This window comes from Bombina bombina, chromosome 3, assembly GCF_027579735.1.
Source record: "Bombina bombina isolate aBomBom1 chromosome 3, aBomBom1.pri, whole genome shotgun sequence".
Lineage (NCBI taxonomy): Eukaryota > Metazoa > Chordata > Amphibia > Anura > Bombinatoridae > Bombina > Bombina bombina.
The window spans coordinates 535,775,719-535,794,822 of NC_069501.1; the positions used below are offsets into that span (position 1 = coordinate 535,775,719).

Genomic DNA, 19,104 nt, shown 5'->3' on the forward strand with positions numbered 1-19,104 from the left:
ACGTTTTTTTACTGGACACCTGGAAAACCCTAAATAAGATAGAGACATCATTAAAGTAGCTTCCCACAAAACTCACATTAAAAAAAAAGTAGCTTTATTGCTCCAACCACATACAACAAACCTGTTTTCCAGTGATCTTACGCTTGTTGAATGAGCAAATATTTTACAATATAAAGTTTAATTACGTGCAGTAAATAAGATAGTATTTGTGTTTTATTTGATTAATATCAGTGGTGCTTTTTGTCACTGATACATGCTTTGAAGGTTCCATAGCGTCTCAGCTTGTGAAGTCCTTAGTATAGTTGTCCCTGTACGACTTTCGGATTTTGTGTCAGAGAGCGTGTGATTTTGCGTTTAACCCTTTAACGCCGTTAGGACGTTGTATTTCGTCCAAATTCTGCTGGGCTTTAGTGCCGAAGGACGAAATACGTCCTATCCGATTGGCTTTCCTGAAGCCACTGGCGCTTCCCTGATGGGATCGTGGTCTAGAGGGTGTGCCTAGCATCATAGGGACGCCCCCATTGACGTGATCCCATCATTGAATCTCGTGATCACGTACACGATCACAAGATTTCAATTTGTTTACATCGGAACAGTTGTTCGGATGTAGTCATGTTAACCCCGACACGAAAGGGTTAAGAGGCTATTTGTTATTATGTTTTGTACTCACAGTAGAGTCAGTTTGATAAGGACCTGACAGCAGGGGTGTCTATCTCCTCCCTCACAGGGGCTTACTCTCTTTGCCCTCTTTCTCAGTTCTCACTCAGCCTATGCTGCAGCCAATGTTACCTGCTGCTGATTTTCCTCCTTCCCCAAGAGCCTTGTCGCCGCCTCCAAACAGTAAGAGGGTGGGTGGCAGACACGCAATACGCTGAAAGTAAAGACAGACTTGCTGTGACAACGCCTTCCTGCTTGATGACGTCACTGCAACTAAAGGCATTCCTTAAAGAAACCCTGTTTCAGGATTTGGGCCACGTTGGATCATGGTACTTGTAGTTTCAGGGAGATTTAATTTCATTTGCGGGCGTCAGGGAGCTGCTATTACAATGAGGGAGACTCCCTGAACTTCAGGGAGAGTTGGGATGTCTGCTGTTTTATTACACAGATACAGGAGGAAGCTTGAGTCACAATAATTGTAATATAGCTAATAATGCATTGCTGCCCTCTCAATATAATATTTGCTCACTAGTTACATATGTTTTGTCACTCTTTTTATTAGGTGATGAACTGCTATACGTTTAATGCTTTTCTTGTTTTGTAACACAAATCAACCTGTTCTGTATCCATTTTATGTTATCAGTAGGCCTATTCTAATTCATCAACATTTTGTTTAGTATAAAACACATGTTCATGTACTAAGAATAATCAATAAAGCATTGGGGAGTTCTGCTTATCAGCCAGTGAGCAATCAGTTTAAAATTGCAGTTTTAGAATTATTTTTATATATGAAATGGCTGTTTTTGCTCTTTTAAACTACAGCCCATTAAAAGGTTTGAGCTTTCACTGTAAATAAACACAAATACCTCCTTATCGCTGTCTGAGAAAGCTATTGAAAATAAAAATGTTAGTACCTCTCTCCCACACTGAGAGCATAGTTTCTTCTAAACCTTTCCCGTTCACTTAGCTTTTCTATAATCAATATTTAAAGTGAGGGTAAACTCTTCCCTTTTTAAAAACAGATCCAGAATGTTAGTGTTTTAGATGGAGTTTCATTTATCAGATTTAATGAAGATGCACTATAACTTTTTAATATATATATGAAATACAAATACCCACGCTCCGCGCCCACTGCAACAGTAAATTCTGTGAGCTAAAGGTTTGAATTGTTGTCCAATCAGTGCTCTAGCTATAACAAAAGTGCCATATCACTTTTGTTGTAGCTAGAGCGCTGATTGGACAATAATTCAAACCTTTAACTCACAGAAAAAATGTACTTTTGAAGTGGGCAACAGAGCTCAGGGTATTTGAATGTCATACCAAAAATCCAAAAATAAAAAGTAAGTTATAGTGGATCTTCATTACTACTGATGAATAAAAGAGACATGAAACCTTTTTCTTTCATGATTTAGATAGAGCATGAAATTTTAAGCAACTTTTCGAATTTACTCCTATTATCAATTGTTCTTCGTGTTCTTTGTATATTTATTTGAAAAAGCATGCATGTAAGCTTAGGACCCAGACCATTTTTGGTTCAGAAACCTGGGTAGCACTTGCTGATTGGCAGCTACATTTAAACCATCACCTAGGACATTAAACTCAAGAAGCTAGCTATTTCTCATTTTCTCTTTTCTACAGAGAAAATGTTTGCTACTCATATTTTCAGTGTAGGTGAGGACACAACAGGCACACATGCCTATTTCAGATAACAAATAAAGGTAAAAGAGCTGTTGGCGAACAAATACACTCCAGAAAGTAACATGTAAAATTGGGAAAACATTGATCCCTAGTCGCCATTAGAATGTTCCATGCTGTACTAAAAGTACCGGGCTTTAACACTTTTAGGATGGCATGGAACATCCTAATTTTTGTGGCCTCCTGCTCCCCTCCTTGTAGAAAGTCCGGTAGATCCGACTGGGTGATTTATTTATTTTTTATTATTTGTTTAGTACTGGATCTCCGTTTTTTTAAAAAGATCCATTTTAATGCTGAATACGGGCTGCAAAGTCCCAAAACGTAGCTACTGTTCACTGTTGCATATTACTCCACTAAGGGATATCTGGATTTAAGAAACCGTGTTGTCACCACATCTTTCTTTTTGGCATAATTAAATGTATATACACACACAGGGCTTGAAACTAGTCCTGAACAACTTAGAAATTGCAGCGGGCAAGTTAGAAACTTGACTTTTTCCCATCTTTAACATTGAGTGGACTAGTAACCTTTTCCCTCTGGGCTTTTAAAGGGACAATAAAGCCAAAAATGTCTCTCATGCCACCAATAAGCAGCTACTGAGCCTATCTGGATATCAAGAGAATGAAGCAAAATTAGTTAATAGAAGTAAATTAGAAAGTCGTTAAAAATCACAAATGTGGTTAGAAGTGGGGAGCACTTATAAGGTGGTAAGTCGCTTGTTATTTTTTGTCTGACGACGCGTTTACCCAAAAACGTTTACTTGTTTGCAGTAAAATTGTTATAATTACCTGAGAGTGCCTTCTGTGGTGAATTTATATATATATATATATATATATATATATATATATATATATAAAATGTGTTTATTAGCATGTGTAAATAGTAAACGTTCATATGAATATTTCATTTTTTATGTCCTTTTAACTATCCATTAGTTTTCATTTCACACCTTGGTTTAATTAATAGGATTTGAAACCCAGAAGTGTTCCTTTGTGATTCAGACAGAGCATACCAATTTTAATAAAGTTTCCAACTAACTTCTATTATCAAATTTGCTTTGTTCTTATGGTATTCTTTCTTGAAGAGATACCTGGGTAGGTGTTTGGAGTACTACATAACAGGAAATAGGCTGCCATCTAATGCTTTTGCAAATGGATAACATTGTTGCAAAACTGCTGCCATATAGTGCTCTAAACGCATGAACGCTCCTGAGCTTACATTCCTGTTTTTCAACAACAGGTACCAAGAGAACAAAGAAAAATTGCTAATAGAAGTAAATTAGAAAAAACATTTTGGGTTTCATGTCCCTTTAAATATAATTATGTGACACTTCTAAATGGATCTAATCTTTCATTTCATTAGTGCTTTTAGTTTGTCTCTAACATATTACTATATCCAGTTTACTTCTGCTTGCAGCTTACAGGTATAATGGCTACGCACGAAGAGTCAGCTGCTGATCATGTTCACCAGTCTGGAAATCCTGCTTTAGAGCGGTGTCTGGAAGTTCTGCGCGGCGCACAAAATGACAGCGAACAGTTTGCTGCCCTCCTGCTGGTGAGATCCTTTCACATCTGTAGCACACAAGACATTTTATGTTATTCATTCTGGGGTTTTTTGTTCAAACTTTATGAATATTTGTTTGTTTTTCTCAACATTTTTTTTTTTATAATGTCATAATTCTTTAGGCATTGTATTTGGTAACGGTGTTAAAGGTACTTTCTAATGCAAAAAATAGATGCTATAAAAATGTATTTTTTCATAATTGCTCACAGCTGAATATGTGCTAAATCCATAAGTAGAATCCCATTTGGGAGCTGCAAGCATTGCAGGAAATTGCTACATGGGAAGCTTTACCTATTTTCAGGGGTAAAAACATAGGGCCAGATTACAAGTGGAGCTATATATATATATATATATATATATATCATTAGCAACTGGAGAGCACTCGCACTTCACGGTCAGCTTGCCAGGGTGCATGCAGAAGAAACAGTATAAGTAAACAAATGGCTTGCACTCACTGGGCTTTTAAAAAATGTGCCTTTATTGTGACGTTTCATGGACCATATCCCAGAGGAATAGTTCAAATTTTTATCCTATTAATAGTATAAAGAGAAAGTTAAAGACTTGGAGGACAACTTTACCTTTTCTTGTTTTTGTTTTTATTATTTTTTGTCTTTGTTGCATCCAAGAGTAACATAGAAATTGACGGTAGATAAGAACCAAAAAGGCCCATCAAGTCTACCCTTACTACATGTTCCTTTTTCCTTAGGATAGCCTTATGCATGTACCAGGCATTTTTTAATTTCTTTAGTCTTTGTGTTTACGACCTCAAATGAAAGTTTGTTCCATGAATCCACCACCCTTTCTGTAAAAAAAAAATGCTTCCTCAAATTTCTCCTGGATCTGCTACCCTCTAACTTTAGATTGTGACCCCTTGTTTTGGCATTTATTTTTTGTGGAAAATGCTTTCAGAGTATATTTTAAAATCTATCATCTATATAAAGAGAGAGTGAGATACACAAAAGTATGTGGACACCCCTGATTATTGAGTTTCTAACAGAGCATACTATCCAGCGCATAGCCATGAAATATCCATAGACGAGCATTGACAGTACAATAAGTCATACTGTAGAACTCATTGACTTTAAATGTGGCAGTGTCATAAGGTGACACCTTTGCTACAAGTCAGTTCATGAAATTTCTGCCCTATTAGATCTACCCCAGTCAATTGTTTAGTTCTATTTTCTGTGAAGGGTCATCTTAATGGTGCAAGATACAAATACATTTTAGGCAATTGGGTGCTTACAACTCTGTGGCACTGGCAACAGTTTGGAGAAGGCAATTTTCCCATCCCAGCATAACTCCCCAAGTCAGAACATGCTGTCATGTCATCTGAGAAAATGCAGGATGTTTGTAGAAAGAACGGGACCTGGCATTACCCTTTCAAAGTGGAGAGATGCAGAGCGTAGTGCTGAAGTCTTCCTCTTTGCGCAGTGTGCACTTCCTTCACAACTGTGAGTCACTTCCTCCTCAGCTCCGCGTGCCCTCACAGTGCAGATATCTGATTATAATGGCTGCCCTACTTGTCTTTAACGTATGCCTTTTAACCCCCACCCTATGGCTAACAAAGGTTGCAGGAATGTATTTCTATACAATACATTGCAGCTATTTTGGAAGTCATGGGGTTAACATCTGCTTTTATTTAGTAGTTGTGCAGGAAGGCTGCTTCACGTGGTACTGCTGACCTTTTCCTGTGCAGGAGGGCCTACTTTGTATAAGCCTGCTGAGGCTTGACTTACTGCAGTTTAAGTGCCATGTTAAACAGGCTCAGAGACAGCAGCCCACACCTCAAATAAATAGTGACAGTGGAGTGGTGAGGCTCTGATCAAATAGGGTTATGTTGAGCTGATATGAGGTTCTGTTGCAATGATACCATCTGTAGATGATTTTTATTTTGTTTTTGCTGTTATATCAATCTGATTTAAGTAAGGGTACAACTGTTTAAATGGATCGTTCTGGAAAGCTGATGTTGCTTGTTCTCTGTGTATAGTGATTAGTGTAATTTACTTATGTCCTTTGATTACTTATACAATAGGTATTTTTTATACTCAATACAAAACTTTTGTTTGTTCATTTAGGAGCTTCTTATGGAACACACATTTGAACTATTTTCATAATGCCACACACACAAATTATTAGGAACATTGCACATCAGCCCTAATTTTATACTACAACTCTAGCGGATGACACCAGTGTACAGTAATTAAGCCATAATGTAGGTTATAATTGTCTAGACTGATAGGAAGGAAGCCTTTTCCCTGTTTTATTTGTTGTGTCATATTGATTGATTGATATTAATGTTGTTTATGGAGGCACAGGCTATACTTTTTATGACAACTAATGCAGGCACATGGCATTTTTTTGTAATAAAATTTGCCATGTCCCTGCATTAGTTACCATAAATAGAAAAATATGCCTCTGCATTTCTTGTTAAATAAACATATGACAGGCGTATGTATATGTGTGTGTGTGTGTGTGTATGTGTATATATATATATATATATATATATATATATATATATATATATATATATATATATATATATATATATATATATATATATATATATATATATATATATACATACATACCTTTCATGGGTGCTGCCATTATGGAACCTATGTTACACTGTAGGTATCTGAAGTAGAGTTGCTGCACATCTGCAAACAGGTCAGTACTGGAATGCAATGAAAGACCGATTTTCAAAATGGCGGCACCCATGACTAGAGGGAGGCGGGGAATAACCTCAGTACTATGCTTATGAAATGTATTTAGCATTTCATTTTCCTTTAAAGTGACATGAAACTCAAAAGTGAAATTTTCAAGATTGAGATTGACCATGCAACTTTAAATAACTTTTCTATTTATTTATATTATCTAATTTGCTTGGTAGCCTTCGTTAGAAAGCATACCTAGGTAGGCTCAGGAGCAGCAATGTACTACTGGGAGCTGGCTGCTGATTGGTAGCTGCACATGTATGCCTCTTGTCATTGGATAATCTGATGTGCTCAGCTAGCTCCCAGTAGTGCATTTCTACTCATTCAACAAAGGATACCAAGAGGATGAAGCAAATTAGATAATAGAAGAAAATTGGAAAGTTGTTTGAAACTGTACATTCTATCTGAATCATGAAAGGTTTGGGTTTCATGGCCCTTTAAGCTATCCAAATCACAAATGAATTGCTTAATTTAACATGAGTTGATTTAGTGATGATTTGTTCAACAAACATGTTAGCTGGGTGGCCTGTAAAATTAGCCAGGTGGTGTGCCCATTAAAAGGACAGTCTATTCCAGAATTTTGTATCTAAGCCTCTGCAGACTGCCCCCTTTTTTAAGTTCTTTTGAAAGACTTGCATTTTAGCCTACCCCTCTACCTATGAAAAACTGTCAATACATTTGGATATGAGGTGGCCTTCAAGGGTTTATAAATTAGACTGTCCCTTTAAATTAGGTTTTTGTGAAGAACACTAAATATATGTGATTGTGTGTGTGTGTGTATTTTTTATATATATATAATTAGGGCTGCACGATTAATCATGGATGCAGTTAAAAAAAGCGCAAGAGTAAGTGATTTATAACCCCGCCCACTATGATGTCACCTATGACGGCTAGGGCAGACAGTGGGGTATTTAGGGTCAGCCTGTCAGTCATACTCAGATCCTGAGGGTCTCACCGTAGTGACGTCACTTATGTAAATGAATTAGTTTGTCTTTTCCGTTTCTGCGCTTTTGCCAGTAAAAACATCACTTCCACTTACAGACAGTTCAGCATCTGCAAAGGAAGTGACGCTGTTGTTATTGTGTCACGTGTAGGTGACTGACTGGAAATATCGCTAAGTGATTTTTACCAGGTGACGTGGGAATGGATTACCGGGTAGTGCTGGGGGGATTGAGTGACGTGGGAATGGATTACCTGGTACAGCTGGGGGGAGTGAGTGATATGGGAATGGGTTCCCGGGTACAGCTGGGGGGATTGAGTGGCGTGGGAATTGATTACCTTACCGGGTACAGCTGGGAGGAGTGAGTGACGTGGGAATGGATTACCTGGTACAGCTGGGGGGAGTGACATGGGAATGGATTACCGGGTAGTGCTGGGGGATTGAGTGACATGGGAATGGATTACCTTACCGGGTACAGCTGGGGGGAGTGAGTGACATGGGAATGGGTTACCGGGTACAGCTGGGGGGATTGAGTGACGTGGGAATGGATTACCTTACCGGGTACAGCTGGGGGGAGTGAGTGACGTGGGAATGGATTACCGGGTACAGCTGGGGGGAGTGAGTGACGTGAGAATGGATTACCGGGTACAGCTGGGGGGAGTGAGTGACGTGAGAATGGATTACCGGGTACAGCTGTGGGGGAGTGAGTGATGTGGGAATGGCTTTTAAATTATTGTATTTATTTTTTTGCTGCCGCCCGGGAACTTCCTCCCCTGACTGAATGCAAATTAGTCTAGTCAGAAGGAGTCTATTATATTACCATCTCAAAGTGTTTATTGTCCCTATTGCCGTCCATGTCTCTTTAAAGGGACATAAACCCAATTTTTTTCTTTCATGATTCAGGTAGAGAATACAATTTTAAAAAAAGTTTCCAATTTACTTCTATTAACAAATTTGCGTTTTTTTTCCAGTTTCTGTTTCCTCTTTGTTGAAGAGATATCTAGATTGGTAGCATGCACATATATTGGGCACTACATGACAGGAAACAGTGCTGCCATCTAGTGCTTTTTCTAATGTGTAACATTGTTGCAAAACTGCTGCCAAATAGTGCTGCAGACACGTGCACACCTGAACTTTCCTGTTTTTCAAGGATAACAAGAAAATGAAGAAAATTTGATAAGATGTAAATTGGAAAGTTGTTTAAAATTGTATGTTCTATCTGAATCATGACAGAAACATTTTGGGTTTTATGTCCCTTAAAACACTAGGGATCACAATCGTGCATTAGTTTCAATATCAATTTACACAGCAGATATAGATTGATCTTTATCATGCCAAATTATTTAACATATTTATTTGCTCTTCCATGTGTATAATAGAGACGTTTGCTTTTAGTGACTCTTTAATATAAATAATTTTGCATGTTTTCCAGGTCACAAAATGTGCAAGAGCAGGGGAACTGAATGACCAGACAAGGCACAGGATTTTTGAAGCGGTTGGATTTTCATTTCCAAACCGGTTGCTTTTCTCAGAGTCCATTCCTGAAGGTTGCTCCAGCAGTTTGTTTCGAGGTTTGGGGTTGACACTTTTAGCTTGTTTTTGTACTGACCCCTCCCTAGCTATACATCCCCAGGTCCTCAACAAAATTCCAATTTTTAATGATACAGTGAACACACCATGCCAGTCAGACAGAGAAGATCTCAAATCCATGGTAGAAGATGCATATCAGTGTCTTATGGGCATCATGGCGTCTCCTCAGGGTGTTAGACATCTGGTGTCTAATGAAACGGTGTCCTCACTGTGTCTGGCTTACATAAAAAGAAATCACAACTGGGAAAAAGCCCTGCAAATTCTTACTGCTTTACTTACATCCATGCCAGAGAAATGTTGGAAGAAAAGCCACAAAGACCTTCAGCTCCTTTTGGTTCAACTATGTAGAGAGTTCTACCAGGAAGAAGGTAGTCGTAAATTTTACCTGTTGGAAATCCTCCCTGTGTTTTTACCTCATTCTCAAGTGCTTGATAAGACATCCTGGGGTAAAGAATGTTTGAAAAATCTGTGTAAATCCTTGCTCAAAGTCTTGAGCAGCAAGCTGAATACATCTCAACGAGATCCAGCTCTAAAGCTTGGAGCTTGCCTGGCTAACATTTATGGGACCTCCTGGATCTCTGCAGAGGACAAGGCTTTAGAGGCACGTTTGCTGTCTCTTCTGGTCAACTTAGCCTGTGTGGAAGTTAGGATGGCTTTAGAAGAACCTAAACCTCTAGATTCCAGACAAGCTACAGTCACAGCTTGCTACGCCTTGGTTGAAATGGGGATACAAGAGTGCACCAAGACTGAAACTCAACCTTTGCTGAAAGAAGAGCAGAAGCTTCAACTTCTACAGGTCATGCAAGAGGCCTGTTCTGCTGTGATCTACTACCTACATAAGGTAACTGACTCTTCATGACTTTAAAAAAAAACATTGTTTTGTGTAATGATTTTTGTACTAATGCCTGTTTTTGTCAGACAGGACATGAGAAACTGGATGACCCTTTTGTTTTGGCTTCTGTGCGGTTGCTAGGAGCATGGCTGGCAGAAGAAACCTCATGTTTGAAGGAAGATGTCTGCCAGTTGCTGCCCTTCCTGGCACATTATATGCGCACGTGGTTTCAACGCAGTAAAGATTGTAGAAATCTACCCAAAGAAGTGTCCCAAGTTGCCCTTCTAAGTAGCAGCTGGGGAGGCATGTGGCCCGGGGATGCAATAAGGTAACCCTTTTGAAAGCTTAACCCCTTAATGATCACAGCACTTTTCCATTTTCTGTCCGTTTGGGACCAAGGCTATTTTTACATTTTTGCGGTGTTTGTGTTTAGCTGTAATTTCCCTCTTGCTCATTTACTGTACCCACACATATTATATACCGTTTTTCTCGCCACTAAATGGACTTTCCAAAGATACCATTATTTTCATCATATCTTATAATTTACTATAAAAAAATTAAAATATGAGAAAAAATTGGGAAAAAAAACACTTTTTCTAACTTTGACCCCCAAAATCTGTTACACATCTACAACCACCAAAAAACACCCATGCTAAATATTTTCTAAATTTTGTCCTGAGTTTAGAAATACCCAATGTTTACATGTTCTTTGCTTTTTTTGCAAGTTATAGGGCCATAAATACAAGTAGCACTTTGCTATTTCCAAACCATTTTATTCAAGATTAGCGCTAGTTACATTGGGACACTGATATCTTTCAGGAATCCCTGAATATCCCTTTACATGTATATATTTTTTTTTAGAAGACATCCCAAAGTATTGATCTAGGCCAATTTTGGTATATTTCATGCCACCATTTCATCGCCAAATGCGATCAAATACAAAAAATCGTTCACTTTTTCACAAACTTTCGGTTTCTCACTGAAATTATTTACAAACAGCTTGTGCAATTATGGCATAAATGGTTGTAAATTTTTCTCTGGGATCCCCTTTGTTCAGAAATAGCAGACATATATGGCTTTGGCGTTGCTTTTTGGTAATTAGAAGGCCGCTAAATGCTACTGCGCACCACACGTGTATTATGCCCAGCAGTGCAGGGGTTAATTAGGGAGCTTGTAGGGTTAATTTTAGCTTTAGTGTAGTGTAGCAGACAACCCAAAGTATTGATCTAGGCCCATTTTGGTATATTGCATGCCACCATTTTACCGCCAAATGCGATCAAATAAAAAAAAAAAGTTGAATTTTTCACAATTTTAGGTTTCTCACTGAAATGATTTACAAACAGCTTGTGCAATTATGGCACAAATGGTTGTAAATGCTTCTCTGGGATCCCCTTTGTTCAGAAATAGCAGACATATATGACTTTGGCATTGCTTTTTGGTAATTAGAAGGCCGCTAAATGCTGCTGCGCATCACACGTGTATTATGGCTAGCAGTGAAGGGGTTAATTAGGTAGTTTGTAGGGAGCTTGCAGGGTTAATTTTAGCTTTAGTGTAGAGCTCAGACTCCCACCTGACACATCAGACCCCCTGATCCCTCCCAAACAGCTCCCTTCCCTCCCCCACCCCACAATTGTCCCCGCCATCTTAAGTACTGGCAGAAAGTCTGCCAGTACTAAAATAAAAGTTTTTTTTTTATTTTAATTTTTATTTTATTTTTAAAGCATATTTACATATGCTGTGGTGTAGCATCCTCCCTTAGCCCCCAACATCCCTGATCCCCCCCCAAAACAGCTCTCTAATCCTCCCCATCTGCCTTATTGGGGGCCATCTTGTACCCATTTTGCAAAATAAAAAGTTTTTTTTTTTAGTTTTTTTTTATTTTCTGTAGTGTAGCTTCCCCCTTCCCCACAGACCAACCCCCACCACCTGCCTGATCTTTTTTTTGTCCAACTTTTTTCCCCTTTTCTGTCCATTTTACTGTTACTTTTTCTGTAGTGCAGCGGTTCCCACCCGCTCCCTCCCGTGCACGCGCCCGCGCGCGCCCCCGGGCATCCCCGATCCCGCCCCCCTCAGCATCATCCAGGGCCATCGATGGCCGCCACCCGCCTCCCACACTGGCTCCCACCCACCAACGAACCTAGCCGTTAATGTCCGGTGCAGAGAGGGCCACAGAGTGGCTCTCTCTGCATCGGATGGCTAAAAATGGTTATTGCAGGATGCCTCGATATCGAGGCATCACTGCAATAACCGGAAAGCAGCTGGAAGCGAGCAGGATCGCTTCCAGCTGCTTTCCACACCGAGGACGTGCAGGGTACGTCCTCAGGCGTTAACTGCCTTTTTTTGAGGACGTACCCTGCACGTCCTCGGTCGTTAAGGGGTTAAAGGGCCATGAAACTTTTTTTCTTTCATTATTTTGAAAGAGCATGCTATTTTAAACAACTTTTCAATTTACTTTGATTATCTAATTTACTTCATTATCTTGATATTCTTTGTTGAAAAGCATATCTAAATAGGCTAAGTGGCTGCACATAGATGCCTCCTGTGATTGGCTCACTCATGTGCATTGCTATTTCTTCAACAAATGATAGCTAAAGCTATTAAAAAAGAAACAAGCGCAAGCCCATATCAAGGTAGACGTTATAAACTTTATTCCACACACTGCAGTTAAAAACACAAGATAAAAAAGGTAACAAGTCTGTATCCCAGTCAGGGAAGAAAAGTGGAAAGTCTCAGATTCTTAGTCCACATCCGGTATATCTGAAGTCTTTCAATATGTTAACGCCGAAAATATTCCTGTTAGCTGATTTCTTTATTGGAGCACCACAAAGCTCCGCCCCAACGCGTTTCATCCGCCCTATGCGAATTTTTTCAAGAGGATAAGTGGTTCTACGTTAGGTTACTAAGCGTGCCCTTAAATTGATAATGCCTCCTTCCTATTGGCTGCTGAACAGATAGCTAAAGATTTAAGCAAATTAGATAATAGAAGTAAATTGGAATGCTGTTTAATATTGTATTCTCAATCCGAATTATGAAAGAACAAATTTGAGTTTCATGTCCCTTTCATTATATTATGCTCTTGAGTATGCGTGTGCCAGGATATTTTGCAGGGCAATATAATAACATTTCATCATCATCAGATTTGCAGAAATTAGAGGCCAAGATAATTTACTCCCTTTGTCTTCATTTTATAATATAAATGTAATGCAATGTAATCCTACGATATTTATGTATGTGTGTATAAATAAAAAATCACTGAAATATCTCAGTGCTGTTTTCTTTAGGTGTATCACATTTGTTATATATAGTGGGCCAGTCACAAGCTTTTTGAGTTGACATGGTTTGCTTGTACACTGTTGTATGGATAGATTGAGTTTCCTAGACTTTGGTTCTCATACCATTTATCTTTACCTTTCTATCTGATCTTGCTTTTCTCCCCTTTTTTTTTTTTTTCTCTGCAGATTTCTGCTTCCCGCTTTGTGTCACATGAGTGCTGAAGATGCCCTGCGCCACCTGATGATCTCTGAAGGTTTGCCGGCACTTTTGTGTGACTATTTCCAGCAGCAGTGGGAAGTACTTTCAGCTGAAGAGAGAGAATCTGAGGAGATGCTCAGTGACGCAGAGATTAGTCTGCAGACCTGCTGTGGTGTATTCCTTAATATTGTGGTGACCGAGCCTACAATTATTGGGTAAAAAGTCAAGAGAATGTTCTATTGAATATTCTTGGTCAATGAATTGTGGGATACTTTGGGTGCATGCATGCTGGGGGAAGGTGGTTCAATTCAAGGACTTCTTTTCTTTTTCAGAATATATTTTGGTATGAAGGGTTTAAAGATATATGAACTATAATAAAAGTGTGATCAACACACAAGAGGGCGCTAGATACCCACTAGGAGGTAGAATGTGTGTAGTTATAAAAGCAGGCAATATATATGTAAAACTGGGAATAGATCATGGGCTCTCACCATAAAGACGATATAACAAATGATGTTCAGTCCCAAATGTATGTGCAATGTTCATACATCAAATGTCCCAATGGTGAAAGCAAAACCAGTTGCTGCCGATAATGTTGCACTTTCCTCTTGTAAGTGCCCTCTTCTCTCCTTGAAGACTGGAGGCAGATCTGTAGGGGTGGAGGAAAAACAGAGGCGACAAATGTGTGTATCCAATGTGATGGTGGACCCCCCTGCACACGTATGCTATACCCAGGGTACTCACACTTTGACTTAGCACACCAATGTGCTGGTAGGCGCGGACTGGCTATCGGAGCAAGCCAGCTTGCTCTCTCGGATACACTCTCTCTCTGTAGTGATCGTCAGAGTCTTAGCCGTAATGTTGATCTCCAACGCCAACAGGAACTCACAAAGGAATAGCCCCCAAGGATTGGTAATGAGGATATACTTGTAATGGAATCACATGCGATGGTATAAAATAAACTTTTAATCAGTGTTAAAAACAAGCATACAGATTCCACAAGTAGAAATCAGATATGTATCAGTGACGTCAGAGACTGGTGAGGCAGTGGCTAGGATACGCCTTCATTCTTTATATATCCTTTGTTGAAGAAATAGCAATGCACATGGGTGAGCCAATCACATGAGGTATCTATGTGCAGCCACCAATCAGCAGCTACTGAGCATATTTAGATATGATTTTCAACAAAGGACATCAAAAGAATGAAGAAAATTAGATATTAGATGTAAATTGGAAAGTTATTTAAATTTGCATATGGGTTTCATATGGGTTCCATGTCCCTTTAAATGGTGTCTTGGAAAACTGGTCAACTTAGTAAACATCTGATTTTAGTCTAAAAGGATTGTAACAGAAACACTTGCCAGATAACACAATGCTTGCTCTGATTATGAGATCTAGAAATCCATGCCCATTAAAATATGTTTAAAACATACTTTTTACTTTAAAGGGACATGCCACCCACATTTTTTCTTTTATGATTTATAAAGAGAATGCAATTTTAAACATCTTTCTAATTTACTTATATTATCTAATTTGTTGTATTCTCTTGATATTCTTTGATGAAAAGCATATCTAGATATGCTCACTAGCTGCTGATTGGTTGCTGCACATAGAAGCCTCGTGTGATTGGCTCACCATGTGCATTGCTTTTTCTTCAACTAAGGATATTTAAAAAATGAAGCAAAATAAATAATGGAAGTAAATTGTAAAGCTGTTTAAATTTCTATTCTCTATCTGAATCATGAAAGAAATATTTTGGGTTTAGTGGCCCTTTAATGCTGTACATTATGCTTATAGATTCTTTCATTACATAAGGGATGAGAGAGTCAGAGGGGGAGGAAGAGAGACAGAGAGAGAAAGAGACCATGGGGAGAACAACACATAAGGAGAGAGATGGATAGATAGAGAGAGAGAGACACACACACACACAAGGGGGGGGGGGGGGGGGGGGAGAGGGACCACTGCATTTTAAAGTAATAAAACAGCAGAGCTACAGAGAGTTCAGAAAATTAGTCTATAATTTAGTGTGAAGTACAGAGGCAAGCTGCTAAGTTAGTGGGTGTAAAGTTTGAGTAAACAAAATACAAAAACGACCCTGCTGTAAAAGAGTAAAAAAAACACTAAACCACATTCATTAAATTATCATTTTCACTAACAGAATCCCTTTCAGTAAAATCTTACTTTAATAAGATGTGGGTGAAACACTGCTCTCTGTGCCTCTCTCCTGCTCTGTAAGGATTCAGGAAGTGACAGTGGCACATTCCACTGCACTTAGAGGGGAATAACAGAACTCTCTTTTTCACTTTAGCAAAGCTAGCAGGTTCACAGGACAGCAACAAAATATATGAAAGTTGTTTTTTTCCGTTTTTGTTTTGTTTTATATGATTTAACATCCAGCCCCAACCCTATGTTCCACTTACTAATGCCTCTCACTGGATTGGTTCAGCCCAAATAGGACTGCCTCAAATAAGCAGTTAATGGGCCATGCAATGATCTTAACCACTTGCATCCAGTAGATGGCGCAGCATGTTGTGTAATGGTGGGCAGACCTGATTGTGCCTCTTCATTGCACAACATATAGCTGTGAGAAAAAAAAATGCTGGGGAAAAAAAATACAATTTTTTTTTTAAAGCCAATAAAAAAAAATATATTTTTGCCCATATGAGAGGTGAAGCACTGCCTCACCTGCCTCTAGTGACTGCACATCACTGATATGTATTCTTTGCTACGCGTTTCTCGGCTACTAATGGGCCGTTTCTTCAGGCATGCCTGAAGAAACGGCCCATTAGTAGCCAAGAAACGCATAGCAAAGAATACATATCTGATTGTGAGTTCCTGTTGGCATTGGAGATCAACATTACGGCTAAGACTCTGACGATCACTACAGAGAGAGAGTGTACCCGAGAGAGCAAGCTGGCTTTCTCCGATAGCCAGTCCGCGCCTACCAGCACATTGGTGTGCTAAGTCTAAGTGTGAGTACCCTGGGTATAGCATACGTGTGCAGGGGGGTCCACCATCACATTGGATACACACATTTGTCGCCTCTGTTTTTCCTCCACCCCTACAGATCTGCCTCCAGTCTTCAAGGAGAGAAGAGGGCACTTACAAGAGGAAAGTGCAACATTATCGGCAGCAACTGGTTTTGCTTTCACCATTGGGACATTTGATGTATGAACATTGCACATACATTTGGGACTGAACATCATTTGTTATATCGTCTTTATGGTGAGAGCCCACGATCTATTCCCAGTTTTACATATATATTGCCTGCTTTTATAACTACACACATTCTACCTCCTAGTGGGTATCTAGCGCCCTCTTGTGTGTTGATCACACTTTTATTATAGTTTTTATATTTCAAGTTTGTTATTAAGAGGTGCAGCTTGTGATTCTTATTGGGGATACACAGTCAGTACCTTAGGTGATTGACTTATTAGGTGCAGTACTACACTTGGTATTTGACTCTGCTAGTACACATGCACATTGGGAGGCCCTCCACTCCCGTCATATTATACTGGTTGTTCTAGCGCCCTCTAGTGGCTTAGGCCACATCTGTTTTAAAGATATATGACATTTTTATTTTATGATTCAGATAGAGCATGCAATTTTAAACAACTTTCTAATTAACTTCTATTATACATTTTTCTTTGTATCTTTTTTTTTTTTAAATGCAAGGACATAAGCTTAGGAGCAGGCCCACTACTGAAGCACAATATGGCTGCAGTTATGCAAGAATGCTATCTATATGCAAGAGCACTCGATGGCAGCACTGTTTCCTGTCATGTAGTGCTCAAGATGCCTACCCCGGTATCTCGTTAACACAGAATATTGTGGGAACAAAGCGAATTTGATACTAGAAGGAAATTTACGTTTTTTTTTTTTTTTACAGCTGACTAAGAACGTACAAAATAACTGTAATTTAAACAATACCCAAATACGAGGAGAGGCCATCATGTAAAAATGTAAATTTTCTATAGCATTTTAATAACTTATGTTACACACATATCTTATGTAGGATTAATCATTCATCCTGAGGATTGGATAAAAGAAGTATGAATAAAATATCTAACTAAAAATATGACAAACATGAAACTGCATACAGTACATAAGCTACTCAAATTTCTGTTTTCACAACTGGTAGCCAGTCCATTTTGTTAATTTATTTGTTTATATTCCTCTTTAAACTCACTTAGCATAGCAAAAAATAAAGTAATTTATTATCACCACAAATCAGCCTAGACAGTTTCACAAAATGTATGCTATTATTTTATTCCTGTTATCCAATTTTTTTTTTTGGATACCAATATTTTATTACCTCAATGGAACAGCACATCCTGACTTTAACAGCACAACAAAATGCGGCTAGCTGTTTCTGCCAGGTGATTATTACTATGGTGATCACTTGACAGCTGTACATACATTAAATGATTTGAAACTGTGGGGCTCCCTCTTTCAAGTGGCTGGGTTTTATTATATATTTATGTGTTGGGGGCAGTTTCGGTCTCTTCAGTGTTGTAATTTTTATCACAATCACCTAGCAGCTCTATGGTTAAGGAGCCACTGCTCATTTGAAAGCAAAGGGTTGTTGCTTTCAAATAAGGGGTTGGGTTTCTACCCACCCGTTTGGTCTAGGTCTGTAAGCCTATGATTCAGTTTATCGCTGTTGCCATGGTTATCATGTTATAATCGCCTGGACATGAGAGGTCACTTACCCCATCGTTATTGCTTGTGTACCCTGTCACCTGTTACCTAGAAGTGCATGAGACACCACCGCCACCAAACGCACACACTTTTGAAAGCATGTAATCCTCTCTTCTTGTGAGGGTTATTGTATATTGTATGCTCTTATTAGGGGATAGGGGTTCCTTTGGAGCCAGTACCCTAATACAGTAACAACTACATAAGGGAACTGATTGCCATGTCTTTCCTACTAATTTCAAAATACATTGTAAATATCTTTAACTTAACCTTTTTCATGCAAACAAAATATCAATTTCTCCTGTTAAGTGTAGTCAGTCCACGGGTCATCCATTACTTATGGAATATATCTCTTCCTAACAGGAAACTGCAAGAGAATTACCCAGCAGAGCTGCTATATAGCTCCTCCCCTCACCTATCATACTCAGTCATTCTCTTGCAGCCTAACTAAAAAGGAAGCTGTGAGAGATCTGTGGTGTTTTTTAACTGTTTATTTCTACAATCAAAAGTTTGTTATTTTTAAATGGCACCGGAGTGTGCTGTTTATTCTCAGGCAGCATTAGAAGAAGAATCTGCCTGGGTTTTTTTCTATGGTCTTAGCAGACGTAACTAAGATCCACTGGCTGTTCTCATCTGAGGAGTGAGGTAACTTCAGAGAACGGGAATAGCATGCAGGGCTCCCCTGCAACAAATGAGGTAAGTGCAGTAATTTATTTTCTGAGGAATGGAATTGACTGAGAAAATACTGCTGATACCATTGTAAAGTAAGTTCAGCCTTAAATGCAGTGATAGCGACTGGTATCAGGCTGATGTGTGTGTGTGTGTGTACACTGAATGTATTTTTCTAAGGAATGGAATTGACTCTGAAAATACTGTTAATACTGAAATAATGTATGAGCCTTAACTGCAGTGAAAGCGACTGGTAGCAGGCTTATTAATAATAA

The 19,104-nt window shown here is 38.9% G+C and overlaps 1 protein-coding gene across 1 annotated transcript in view; it reads left to right on the forward strand.

Annotated features, from left to right (window-relative positions):
- The window catches only part of NCDN (neurochondrin), a 38,011-nt gene that overhangs the window by 408 nt on the left and 18,499 nt on the right, over positions 1–19,104 (forward strand). Inside the window, exons 2-5 of the mRNA XM_053706997.1 lie at positions 3,769–3,906; positions 9,002–10,000; positions 10,078–10,319; positions 13,450–13,677. Of these exons, the coding sequence (XP_053562972.1) occupies positions 3,769–3,906; positions 9,002–10,000; positions 10,078–10,319; positions 13,450–13,677 (1,607 nt within the window). The remainder of the gene's footprint in view (positions 1–3,768; positions 3,907–9,001; positions 10,001–10,077; positions 10,320–13,449; positions 13,678–19,104) is intronic.